The 13,154-nt window shown below is 43.3% G+C and overlaps 1 protein-coding gene across 1 annotated transcript; it reads left to right on the forward strand.

Moving 5' to 3' along the window:
* The first annotated feature begins 255 nt into the window (after positions 1–255).
* MRPL34 (mitochondrial ribosomal protein L34) lies at positions 256–6,161 on the forward strand. Its single transcript, XM_058163283.1, has 3 exons — positions 256–330; positions 3,728–3,812; positions 5,641–6,161. The coding sequence occupies exons 2-3, from the start codon at positions 3,810–3,812 to the stop codon at positions 5,956–5,958; spliced, it is 321 nt and encodes a 106-aa protein (XP_058019266.1). The 5' UTR covers positions 256–330; positions 3,728–3,809; the 3' UTR covers positions 5,959–6,161.
* The last annotated feature ends 6,993 nt before the right edge of the window (positions 6,162–13,154 follow it).

The following is a 13,154-nucleotide window of genomic DNA, read 5'->3' on the forward strand; positions in this document are numbered from 1 at the left end:
AAAGATACGCCATTGGTTTAAACGCGCCTACAAGGAAGGCGTGGCCATTCAAATTAACCTCTTGACATCAGACAACTGAGACGTCACTGTTTGGCCCACCGGATTTAGGCTGCTAAAATAGGAACGATCACTAGATGGCAGCAATCGCCCTAAGGATAGACGGTGAGGCGGCTAGCGCTTTTCCTCGCCTTTACAAGCTAAACGAGTTTTGCCGGCAAGGGAGAAACTCACATGACCCGGAAGTTATCGCTGCGAATGACCGTCCCTTCCGCCTAACCTTTCCGTTGGACTCCATAGCACGAACGGCAAGGGCTTCAGTTTCGAGAAAGGGCAAGTATGGGTGATGTTGGGGACGGAGCTGGGGCGGGAGGGGAAGGGAGGTATGAAAGCGGAGGAGGAGGATGGCAGCGACTCGGCGGCTCACGCGAGCGGGAACGGGGCGCTGCAGACTCGGGGTCCCCGAGGCAGCCCCTCCGAAGCCCAGAAGGGGCGGGGACTAAAGAGGCAGAGCGCCCGCCCATCATCAGTTTGCTCTCTTTCTCTGCTGGGCCTCGTGTGGCTCCCTTAAAAGTCCCAGGGAGAGATCGTGGCTCAGCCCCCAAAGCTGCCGCCTTTTCCAAAGGCAACTTGGATTTTTCTTTCTTGGGTGTTTTCTTTCCCCCTTGAAGACGTTTCGCTTCTCATTGATTTATTTTATTTGTTTATATTTGTCAAACAAGAATAAAAGAAAAAAAATACAATGATAGGGACGATAGGCACGTTTGTTGTTGTTAGTTGCGAAGTTGTGTCATGGGCAACGTTCCTCTAGGCCAGGGGTCTGCAATCTTGGCTCTTTTAAGACTTGTGGACTTCAACTCCCAGAGTTCCTCAGCCAGCAAAGTCCACCGACCCGTACGCTTTCACAGAGAGGGACTTCTCAGGGTGTCGTCCGCCAAACAATGTCGGCTGGCGGCCCCCAGGGGCAGGGCCTTCTCTGTGGGAGCTCCCATGCTCTGGAATGAGCTTCCCCCTGGTTTACGTCAAGTGCCTGATCTTCGGACCTTTCGCCGTGAGCTGAAAATGCACTTATTTATTCAAGCGGGACTGGCCTAAAATTTTATTGGGTTAAAATTTTATTGGGTTATTTATATTTTAATATTTTAATTCGTTTTAAATTTGGCCACTTTATAATATGTTTGTTTTAATTTCTTTTAATATTGATAACTGTGATTTTACTTGGCTGTACACCGCCCTGAGTCCTTCGGGAGAAGGGCGGTATAAAAATTGAATAAAATAAATAAATAAAGTCTTAAAAGAGCCAAGATTGCAGACCCCTGCTCTAGGCCTTCCTGTCAGTGGTGGGTTTCATTTTTTTTACTACCGGTTCTGTGGGTGTGGCTTGGTGGGCGTGGTATAGCTTGGTGGGTGTGGCAGGGGAAGCATACTGTAAAATCTCCATTCCCTCCCCAATCCAGGGGAAGGATACTGCAAAATCCCCATTTCCTCCCAATCAGCTGGGACTCAGGAAGCAGAGAATAGATGGGGGTGGGGCCACTCAGAGTTAGTATTTACCGGTTCTCCGAACTACTCAAAATTTCTGCTACTGGTTCTCCAGAACTGGTCAGAATCTGCTGAAACCCACCTCTGCTTCTTGTCCTCCACCATCCTTTGGAGTTCATTTAAGCTCACACCTACTGCTTCAGTGACTCCATCCAGCCACCTCATTCTCTGTCGTCCCCTTCTTCTTTTGCCCTCATTCTTTCCCAGCATTATGCTCTTCTCCAGTGAGTCCTTCCTTCTCATTAGGTGGCCAAAGTATTTGAGTTTCATCACCAGGATATGGCTTTCTAGAGAGCAGTCAGGGTTGATCTCCTCTAGGACAGACCGGTTGGATTGCCTTGCAATCCGAGGGACTCACAGGAGTTTTTCTCCAGCGCCAGAGTTCAAAGGCCTCAATTCTTTGGCACTCAGCCTTCCTTATGGTCCAACTTTCACAGCCATACGTTGCAACTGGGAAAATAGGCACGTTACTGACCACATAAGTGTAAAGTAAGATCCACAGAACTCAATTTGCAACTGAAACTGTGAAAATTTGTAGCTGAGACAACTGAATCAGGTAGAGAATGCCAGACTTCGACAACTATTACAGAAATCATATTTTTTACAGTCAAGTTTGGAATGATTTACATTGAGTTTAAAGTGATTAAAACAGAAAAAGTTATTTACAGGTAAAACATTACTATGTATAATTTTGTATGCAATACCTAGGTCTGACTGCAAGCAACGTAGTTCTAAGTTATCCAAACTGAGAATTTCAAGCCTAGTAGCATAGGGAATTCTGTTCTGTACAGAAGAGTGCAAAACTTTTCTCATGAAGTACTTCTGAACCCACTGGATTGTAGTGGTGTCAGATTCCAAACAGTTGAACAATACTCCATTGGTGTAACATAAGTTTTATAAGCTCTAATTAGCAATACAATGTTTCCAGAAAAAAAGCTTTGCAAAATTAAATTTACAACTCTTAGCAACACTGTTACAATGAACTTTGGAGCATAGGTCGCCAGAAATAAGTATACCTAGGTCCTTGAAAAAGTGAGGATCATCTACTAGATCAATACCACCATTCAAGAAGTTTTGAGCCAGAACTGAAAAAGCTTCTTGGATGAGAAGTGAAACATCTTCAAGAAAAAAACAAAGTCCAGTTGCCTCTTGAAAAAGCAACTTTGGACAACTATGACCTGGCTGACTGAGAATCACCATATACATTGTTACTCCATATAGAGAGTGGTGAGGACAGCCGAGAAGATTATAGGACGCTCACTTCTTGTCATTCAGGATACTGCTTATAAGCGCTATGGGCTTAGAGCTCAAACCATTGTTAGCAACACACACACACACACACACACACACACACATTTCACGGTCTGTTTCTGTTGCTCCCCTTTGGGAGGAGGTTTCGAAGTATTTCTAGTACTTATGCAATTGCCTGTGTTTTACCATAAAGTCGGGGAGCTCAAATTTTTCTCTGGTTAGAGCTAATGCTTGGCCCTCTGTCGCTGTAGCCTTAATGCAGTTAATATTTTATTTGAAATATTTAAAATGAATGGCTGTTTTCAATCCACCATAACTCGAATGCAGTAGTAGAAATACAGGTAGTTCTCCATTTACCCAAAGTTTATGTTGCTAAGTCAGAAATTTGCTAAGTGAATTTTGCCTCATTTTACAACTTTTCTGCCCACACTGGTTAAGTCAGGGGTCTGCAAACTTGGCTCTTTTAAGACTTGTGGACTTCAACTCCCAGCTTTGCTGGCTGAGGATCTCTGGGAGTTGAAATCCACAAGTCTTAAAAGAGCCAAGTTTGCAGACCCTTTGATTAAGTGAATCATGGCAGTTCTTAAAATAGTAACACGGTTGTTAAGAGAATCTGGCTTCCCCATTGCCTTTCCTTGTCTGAAGATCAAAAAAGGAGATCACATGACTCTGGGACACTGCAACCGTCATAAATGTGAATCGGTTGTCAAACATCCGAATGTAAGTCACATGACCATTGGGATGCTGCAACAGTCATAAGTGTGAAATATGGTTATAAGTCACTTTTCAGTACCATTGTAACTTCGAACGGTCACTAAATAAACTGTTGTAAGTCGAGGACTACCTGTACATTACAGTCATGGCTAAGGGTAGGAACAGAATAATGCCTACTTAAGGTAATAAAGTCTTACCTGATTTGCTCCCTTTCTAAATGCAGGCAACAGGAACGCCTTTCCCCTCCTTTGGGAAGGGTGCCACGACTGAACAGGCCTTACTTGGCTAACCACCAGTTTGTTCGTATGGTAAGTAGGCTTGACATTCTCAGAAAAGTAACCCAAATTCTGTAGGTGGCTTTAAGAGCTTCGGTGGTACAGTGATTAGACTGCGGTACTGCAGGCCACTTCTGCTGACTATTGGCTGCCTGCAATGTGGCAGTTTAAAATCCCACCAGGCTCAAATTGACTCAACCTTTCCATCCTTCCAAGGTTGGTAAAATGAGGACCCAGATTGTTGGGGGCAATAGGCTGATTCTATGAAACTGCTTAGAGAGGGCTGTAAAAGCACTATAGAGCGGTATATAAGTCTAAGTGCTATTGCTACAGGTATGCAGTCAATTGTCAAGAAAGGATTAGTATGATCCTTTCTCCATCATTTTATATTAGTGAAATGCTGTCAAGTTGGCTACTTCTGTGAACATGTGGACAAAGGCTCACCATCGCCAATCACTATTTTATAACTCATAGTTCTTCCAAAGACATTCCAGTAAACCCATTATCCATACTTAATTCAAGGTCTTCTCCTTCTGTGTTGTTTTTTTTAAAAAATCTTGTGCTGTCAATTAATTGAGAGTTTGCAGGATGGACACAGAAGGAGGAGGACATTAAAGGAGATGCCAGGACCCAAACAAACAGCATCATGTTGATTTAGGAACCACGGTGGTACAGTGGTTAGAATGCAGTACTGCAGGCTATACTTCTGCTTACTGCTGGTTGCCTGCAATTTGGCAGATCAAATCTCACCAGGCTCAGGGTTGACTCAGCCTTCCATCCTTCCGAGATCAGTAAAATGAGGACCAGATTGTTGGGGGCAGTAGGCTGACAATGTAAACCGCTTAGAGAGGCCTAGAAAGCACTGTGAAGCAGTATATAAGTCTTAAGTGCTATTGCTATTTAAATTGTCCCCAGTAATTACTTACAACTTCAGGTTCACTCATCCATGACTCACAAAGAGTTTGCTTTCAGGGGCAAGTTTTATAGCTTTCTCTTTCCCTCTTCACTCCCAGAGTTACTTAGTTTAGGTATCAGCAAAGGAAGGTTAGGATAAGAAAATCCTTGTGAAATAACACAAGCAAGCATACTCTAATCAACCTTCTAGGACTATCAAGCAAGAGAGGAATTATTTATACCATTCAGAGTGGAAGAGGAAAAGCAAAATAAAAATTTGACCTTTACATGTTGAGATGTTGAGACTCTAGAAAGAGTGCAGAGAAGAACAACAAAGATGATTAGGGGACTGGCAGCTAAAACATACGAAGAACGGTTGCAGGAACTTGATATGCCTAGTTTAATGAAAAGAAGGACTAGGGGAGACATGATAGCAGGGTTCAAATATTTCAGGGGCTGCCACAAAGAAGAGTGAGTCAAGCTATTCTCCAAAGCACCTGAAAGCAGGACGAGAAGCAATGGGTGGAAACTAGTCAAGGAGAGAAACAACTTAGAACTAAGGAGAAATTTCCTGACAGTTAGAACAATTAATAAGTGGAACGACTTTTTTTTTTTGTTTAATGCTCCCAAGACTCAGGGCGGCTTACAGTGTATAAGGCAATAGTCTCATTCTATTTGTATATTTTTACAAAGTCAACTTATTGCCCCCCCAACAATCTGGGTCCTCAACTTTTACAAAGTCAACTTATTGCCCCCCCAACAATCTGGGTCCTTGCCTGCAGAAGTTGTGAATGCTCCAACACTGGAAATTTTTAAGAAAATGTTGGATAACCATTTGTCTGAAATGGTGTAGGGTTTCCTGCCTGGGCAGGGGGTTGGACTAGAAGGCCTCCAAGGTCCCTTCCAACTTTGTTATTATTATACAGTATTTCTTTATTATTATTATTTCTCCGTTTCTCTTTCCCAGATATCTCCGGTTGGTGCACGAAGTATGAGCTCTCTCTTTTGGCAGCGTGGAATCTCCTCTGCTTTTTCCACCCCGTGGCAACAGATTATTAACTCCTTTCGGTCAGTAGAGTGTGCCAGTGCTTTCCAAAGCATTCCTAGGCCGGTTGTGCCCTGGAACTATCAGCAGATTCGTCCAAAAAGCCGGGGCAATGAGTACCAGCCATCGAATATCAAGCGAAAGCACAAACATGGATGGATTAGACGTATCCGCACTGCCAGTGGGATAGAAGTGATCCTTCGAAGAATGCTCAAAGGCAGAAAATCTCTGAGTCATTAAAATTGCCTCTGGTGAGACCCTTCCAAACAAAGTTGGAAGCCTGATATATTAGTTCTTTTTCTTGCTAGAAAACGCTACAATAGAGTATGCAGTTCTACATGGCATTCTTTAGGACACAGGAGTGATTATAATAATTCCTGTTTTGATTGTGAAGCTAAAATATCTCCAAGAAGGAATAAACCTATTTCAAACTTCAAAATAAACATGTCCTTTCATTTTAAAAAATGAGTAAGATATAAATATTGAAGTTGCTATTTTTCTGGAAAACTTTGTGCTCCTTTTATCATGTTTTTTTTTTGTCTAGGTTTAGATCTTGGTTGTCATGGAAAATTCAGAAGTTTACAACACAATACTATGGAGGAGTCTGTTTCTTGGAATGATGTTTTGCAGAGCTGTTTTGCAAGAAAGAGGAACCTTGAACAATGGGAAAGCAAAAGATTTTTAATAGAAGTTGAAGGCTGCAAAGCTGGCAATACTAAGGATCAGTTTGGGGTAGTAGGCAGGTCCTTGTCTATGTACCTAGATTATTAGGTAAAGTGGCCTTTTCAGGAGACCAGCGGAGCTGGGCAAGACCCTTGTTAAGGAGATATAATGTTGAGATCATCAGGCTGAGTGAGGACAGCCTGTTAAGGAATTTCTCATCTTGCTACTACATAGGTTGCAATTCCCTTATTAAGGCTGCCCTTGGGGGATATTTGTCAGCTGGTGAGAAAGCTTTGTTTCATTTTGATGGGATTACAGGGTGCAGGAAAAGTCAATTTGGGTCTGAGTCAGAGGTGGTATTCAGCAGGTTCTGACCAGTTCTGGAGAACCGGTAGCAGAAATTTTGAGTAGTTTGGAGAACCGGTAGTAAAAATTCTGACTGGCCCCCGTCCCCATCTATTCTCTGCCTCCCAAGTCCCAGTTGATTGGGAGGAAACGGGGATTTTGCAGTAACCTTCCCCTGGAGTGGGGTGGGAATGGAGATTTTATAGTATCCTTCCCCTGCCATGCCCACCAAGCCATGCCCACCAACCATGCTACACCTAGCAAGCCACAGAACTGGTAGTAAAAAATTTTGAATCCCACCACTGGTCTGAGTGGATTAGGCAAAGAGAGAAATGGAATTGCTCTAAGTAAAGGTTCCCCTCGCACATACGTGCTAGTCGTTCCCGACTCTAGGGGGCAGTGCTCATCTCTGTTTCAAAGCCGAAGAGCCAGCACTGTCCGAAGACATCTCCATGGTCATGTGGCCAGCATGACTAAACGCCAAAGGCGTACGGAATGCTGTTACCTTCCCACCAAAGGTGGTCCCTATTTTTTCTACTTGCATTTTTTACGTACTTTCGAACTGCTAGGTTGGCAGAAGCTGGGACAAGTAACGGGAGCTCACCCCATTACATGGCAGCACCAGGGATTCGAACCACTGAACTGCCGACCTTTCGATCGACAAGCTCAGCGTCCTAGCTCCTTGAGCCACCGCATCCCCCAGAGTTGCTCTAGTCTTGTCTAAAAGGGAGGAAGAGGTACAGCCTCCATTTAGTTTTGTTAGATTAATTTTCTCTATTTACATGTGGATTTTTTTTTGTAAAAATAGTCAAAGTGATGCATTTATAAATAAAAGGCAATTTTGAGAGGCAATTACAGTTGAGATGTAACTGTCTTCCTTGCATAGCAGATTCTCTCCAGTTGATGGTTTTATGTTTTACACTGCTATTCCTCCCAGAGGAGCTCTTATAATCATGACTTATCTCTTATCTAAACATCCAAAGTAATTTACAACAAAATTACCATCAGGATTAATATTAGACCAGCAATCAAGCAATAAACAATTCCTCAATACCCCTTGCTCACACAATAATCAGTAAACAGTAGCATTGAGGAATTATCATGAAAACAAGATTCTGACCAACACTGTCAGGCCCAGTCACTATATATGAACAGAGAACAAGCCCCATTCCTTTCTATCACTGAAGATGTTACCTACGTGGGTAATGAAACATCTGCAAGAAAATATCCACCTCAGAGAGCACCAAGGATTCCCAGTTCAACAAATATTGAATGTCAGTACAGCTTTACTATGTGAGACAACCCAGGAGCAATAACAGCAAACAGGTATGAAATAAATTATACATACACATACTATAGTCCTGTGATGACAAACCTTTTAAGCACACAGTGCCCAAATCAAAAGGTGTGTGTGCACCAGAGTGCTGGCAACCCAATGACCCGTGGCTGGCATGCATGCATGCTTGCTTCAGAAACCCAACAACCAGCTGGCTGAGCTGGGGCAATGTCACGTATGCCCACAGAGAGGGCTCTGCGTGCCACCTCTGACACGTGCCATAGGTTCGCCATCACGGTTATAGGCAGAAGTCAAACAATCAGCAAATTACAGCAGGGAAAAACATGTGGTGAGAGAGAGATGCCCAAACAGGGCCTCTTATTACACAGGCTCTTAAAGGGATAACAGCCAAAAAACCTTGCTGACAGCTCTTAAATGACTACCCTGACATTGAAGACTGAACTCTCTGAAGAAGACTCTAATACTAGGAAAGGTGGGATGAAAGAAGAGATTGACCAACAGGAAGAGGAATGGACTCAGTTACTGTGGCAATGAAGACAATATTGGAAGACCTGAAAGACCATTGTCAGAGAACATGTGTGCATGTGGTTACTAAGTGTCAACATTGACTTCAGGCATTAATTCAGTAAAGAATATATTAGGCATATATTCAATAAGGAAGTGTGTAAGGCATTGGGGCCTAAAGCCAACAACTTGAAATAGAAGCCAGATTGACTTAACCATGTTACTAATATAACTGCAGTGATTCACTTAACAGCTGTGGCAAGAAAGGTAAAATGGAGCAAAACTCACTTAACATTTATCTTGCTTAGCAATGGATGTTTCATGGTCAATTGTGATTGAATTGCCGAACAGCTGAGGCATTGCAATCTGCTCTGCTGCACCTTTCAGCTGGGCTAACAACAAAGGAATAAAGGTAGGTATAGCGAAGGGGTGGGTGGGAGGGCCCAGATGACGGTCGGAGTGAACCGGTTCGCTGTCACATCTTTTTATTTATTTTATTTATAGTTTAATTTCTATACCGCCCTTCTCCCGAAGGACTCAGGAGAACATCTCCACAACCGGCTCTCCCGAACTGGGAAGAACCAGTAGCAACCCACCACTGGGGTGATCTGAAAAATACCTGCTCTGAAATATATTAAATGGAAAAGTGACATAAAACCATTTTTCACACTTATGACCATTGTAACATCCCCATGGTCACATGCTCAAATTTCAGAAACTTGGCAACTGGTTTATATTGATGACAGTTGCAGTATCCTGGGGGTCATTTGATCACTCTTCTCAGCCTTCTGAAAAGTAAAATCAATGGGGATTCACTTAACAACCCTGTTACTAGCAATAGCAATAGATCCCAGACTTATTAAATGTAAGGTCCCAAAATGTACTTGAGTCACCAGAATGCCAAAGAGGGAGACTCAGGATGAGGCTTGCAAAAAGAAGCAGATTTTATTTATGGCCAAAAACAAAAAGCTGGGTAAAACCCGTTCCAAACACATGCAAAAGAGACATGTATATGGAAAGGCCACACCTTCAGAGAAGGTCTGACCCCTTTTATTCTGGTAAAAGGTAAAAGGTAAAGGTTCCCCTCGCACATACGTGCTAGTCGTTCTCGACTCCAGGGGGCGGTGATCATCTCCGTTTCAAAGCTGAAGAGCCAGCACTGTCTGAAGACGTCTCCGTGATCATGTGGCCGGCATGACTCAATGCCAAAGGCGCACGGAATGCTGTTCCCTTCCCACCAAAGGTGGGAATACTGTTAAAGCACCAGTTAAATCCCCAATTCTGGCCTCCTAATTTATGCTTGTGTATTCCTTGTTGCCTTGAAAAGGAATAGAAGCCTCCCAATTAGTTATCTCTTCTTTGAGTATTCCTTTGTTCTCCCAATTGGCCATTCAGCCTCCTGGTGCTTCAGGGAACCAGATGAAAGGTGTAAATTAGGGCTGAAGTGTAAGTTATCTTCCCCCCCCCAACCCCGATGATGTATGCAGTTCCAACTGAGACACCTACCATGGTTTTGGATGGCACAAGAAAAAGGAGAAACTAGGTTGATATGAGTTCAGATCGAGTGGCAGGAACATACAAGATACCTTACAGAGCCTAATAACAGCATATGTTTGTTACAGGAAGTTAGTTACAGGAGATACAAATACAAAGGCATAATGTTTCAGAAAACTAATGGTTACAGAATAACAAGTTTCTACTAATTCTAGTATACCAGCATATTATATTCTATTATTATTTATTATATGCTTATTACTATTTCCCTTCAATACTATAGTGCCGTAATGGCACATGAAGCCATATCGCCCTGCACGCACGGCCTTGCCTGTTTGTCTTTTGGGTTTCTGGCGTGCATGCGCGTGTGACAATCAGCTATTCTTTGTGTGCACGGCAGTACCGAAAACCGGTGTGCGCATGAACGCTGGCCAGCTGATTGTCGGGCACGCATGAGTGCTAGAGCCTGGAAGTTTGGCTTTTCCAGAGAGCGATCCCTTCGCGCATGCAGCAGTACCAAAAACCGCCCTGCACATATGCACTGGCCAACTGATCGCTGGGCGTACATGCATGCTAAAACCCTGAAGTTTGGCTTTTTGGAGTGCGGCCTTGAGTATGCACGCACACATATTTCTGTGCGACCTTTTCCAGACCTCTCTACGTGGTTTACAGAATCAGCCTATTGCCCCCAACAATCTGGGTCCTCATTTTACCCACCTTGGAAGCATAGGAAGGCTGAGTCAACCTTGAGCAGGTGACACTCAAACTAGGCAGTCAGCAGAATTAGCCAGCAATATTACATTCTAACCACTGCACCACCACAGCTCTTACTGGCTTAATAACTGCAGTGATTCAATGAACAACTGCCATAAAAGGTCATGAAATGGGAAAAAATTCACTTAACAACTGTCGCACTTAGCAACAGAAATTTTAGCCTCAATAAGTTGAGAACTGCCTGTATCTACTTTTTTTTTGATTCCCAATCTAATCTACAGTTGTGAGATTTCTGGTGGAGATCTACCAGAAGTACTAACCAGGTCCATCCGCGCTTAGTTTTCCAAGATTAATCAAAATTGGCTACCTGCTATTATCTAGAAATGCCTGCATATCTATGTAACTTTCAGGATAACATAAATCAATAAAATTTAAAGGTTAAAAAGATGGCAAGTATGATTAATCTCACTCTTCCTCCCCAAAGGCCTTAGTGAAAATAGGTGGCTATGTTTATCAATATGCTAAATAAGTAAATAACATTTGTTACAAGATGCATCCTGGAATTGTGCAGTCTAAGCAGACACAGGCTGGAGAATAATAGCCCATTCCCAGTTTCCCAGAAAAGACAGTATTTGTCAGGTCCCAGATATTTCTACAGGGATGTTGGCATGGGAGAAAGGGGAGAGGAATGGAATTGTCTGTATATGAAATTTCTGTTTCTGTTTCTTGCATTACTGTGTTAATCGCTATATGAAGTTTCTGTTTCTGTTTCTTGCATTACCGTGTTAATCTCTATATGAAGTTTCTGTTTCTGTTTCTGTTTCTTGCATTACCGTGTTAATCTCTATATCAGGGGTCTCCAATCTTGGCAACTTTAAGACTTGTGGACTTCAGCTCCCAGAGTTCCCCAGCCAGCAAAGCTTTATTTATCAAAGCAAAGCTGCCTGAGGAACTCTGGGAGTTGAAGCCCACAAGTCTTAAAGTTGCCAAGATTGGAGACCCCTGTTCTATATGACAGTGATGGCTAACCTTTTCCAAATCAGGTGTCCAAAGCGTAAGCATGTGCACACAAATCCACATGCCTGAACCTTCAAAATGCAATGCACATGTGGCACCCCTGCATGCGCCCTGCCCCTGCACATGTGCACACTCCCAAACATGCACCTCGCTCCCCGTGCATGCGCGCCCTCCCACGTGCGCCCCCCATGCATGTGCGGCAGAGACCCAAAGACTAGGTGGCCAGCGGGAGGCACGCGTGCATGCACGGTGGAGCTGAGCTGGGGCGATGCTCCCACAGAGGGGTGCTGCATGCGACTGTCATGCCTGCCATAGGCTCACCATCACAGTTATATGAAGTCTCTGTTTCCCTGCAATGATGTAGTGTGGGAGGGGGTTGGTTAGCATTGCTTTAAATAGCTGGTTTTAAATAAGAAGCGCCAGTTCTTGCCTAGAATGTCTACTCAAAGCATCCCTGGACTGCTCTTGAGTTGCCATAGGCCGGGGGGGATGGGAAACCGGCATGGCAGCCAAAGACAGATGCACATTCCATGCTTATCTCTCCCAAGGCTGTATCCCAGGGTTACCTACAGCAGCCGGAGGGGAGTGACTTCTACAACCCCTGAAATTGCTCCAAACTTGATTGATGACACACTGTGGGGGGAGGGGGGAAACAGGGTTCTAATTGGGGCATAAATTATGTAGGGTCAGAGCTGGCTTCCCTGACATAGATCTCATTATCACAAACTTTCCAATAAAAGCTCCTTTTGGAACCACTGCAATTTCAAGAGTCCTGCTTTCTTGGTAAAGGAAATAAATAAAGGTTATTCTTTTATAAATTGTAACAAATGTAATCCCAAAGTATGAGACCATCTGTTTGCTGTTTTCTGACTATGCAAAGTGACTACAATTGGTAATGTAATCAATTGTGGAGACAATGTATTATGACTTGATAAGAGTTCCCCAGAGACAGAAACTTACACCTGAGCCAAAAATCCTATCAGGAGACAGGAACATCGGCCCAAGGTGAAAATTATAAGTAAATAAGAAAAGATATCAGAGAATGGACGGAAATTGCCAAGATGACCCTTAAAGGTGTAAAACAACTAAAAGGACAAAGTGGGTAAGGGGGGAATTTCTTAGGCGTGGCATGCATTGTGTAGGAGTATAAAATGTGTAGCTTGAAAACTGCTTCTTGCGCTCTTTGAACTCAATCCAATTGGGAAGAGTCTAAGAGGCCGCGCTTGCAACCGCTTTTTTTATTTTATTTTATTTTCATATTTTTTTACAATAAATCTTTGATTTTGTTAATCAGACTTGTCTTGGAGTTGTGAATATCAAATTTGGGTTTTAAATCTCACATTGGGAAGATTGGAGAGGCAAGACTTTACAGTGTTTTACCGACCCTTGCCTGACTCTGAAA

The sequence above is a fragment of the Ahaetulla prasina genome, chromosome 1, assembly GCF_028640845.1.
Source record: "Ahaetulla prasina isolate Xishuangbanna chromosome 1, ASM2864084v1, whole genome shotgun sequence".
Taxonomy (NCBI): domain Eukaryota; kingdom Metazoa; phylum Chordata; class Lepidosauria; order Squamata; family Colubridae; genus Ahaetulla; species Ahaetulla prasina.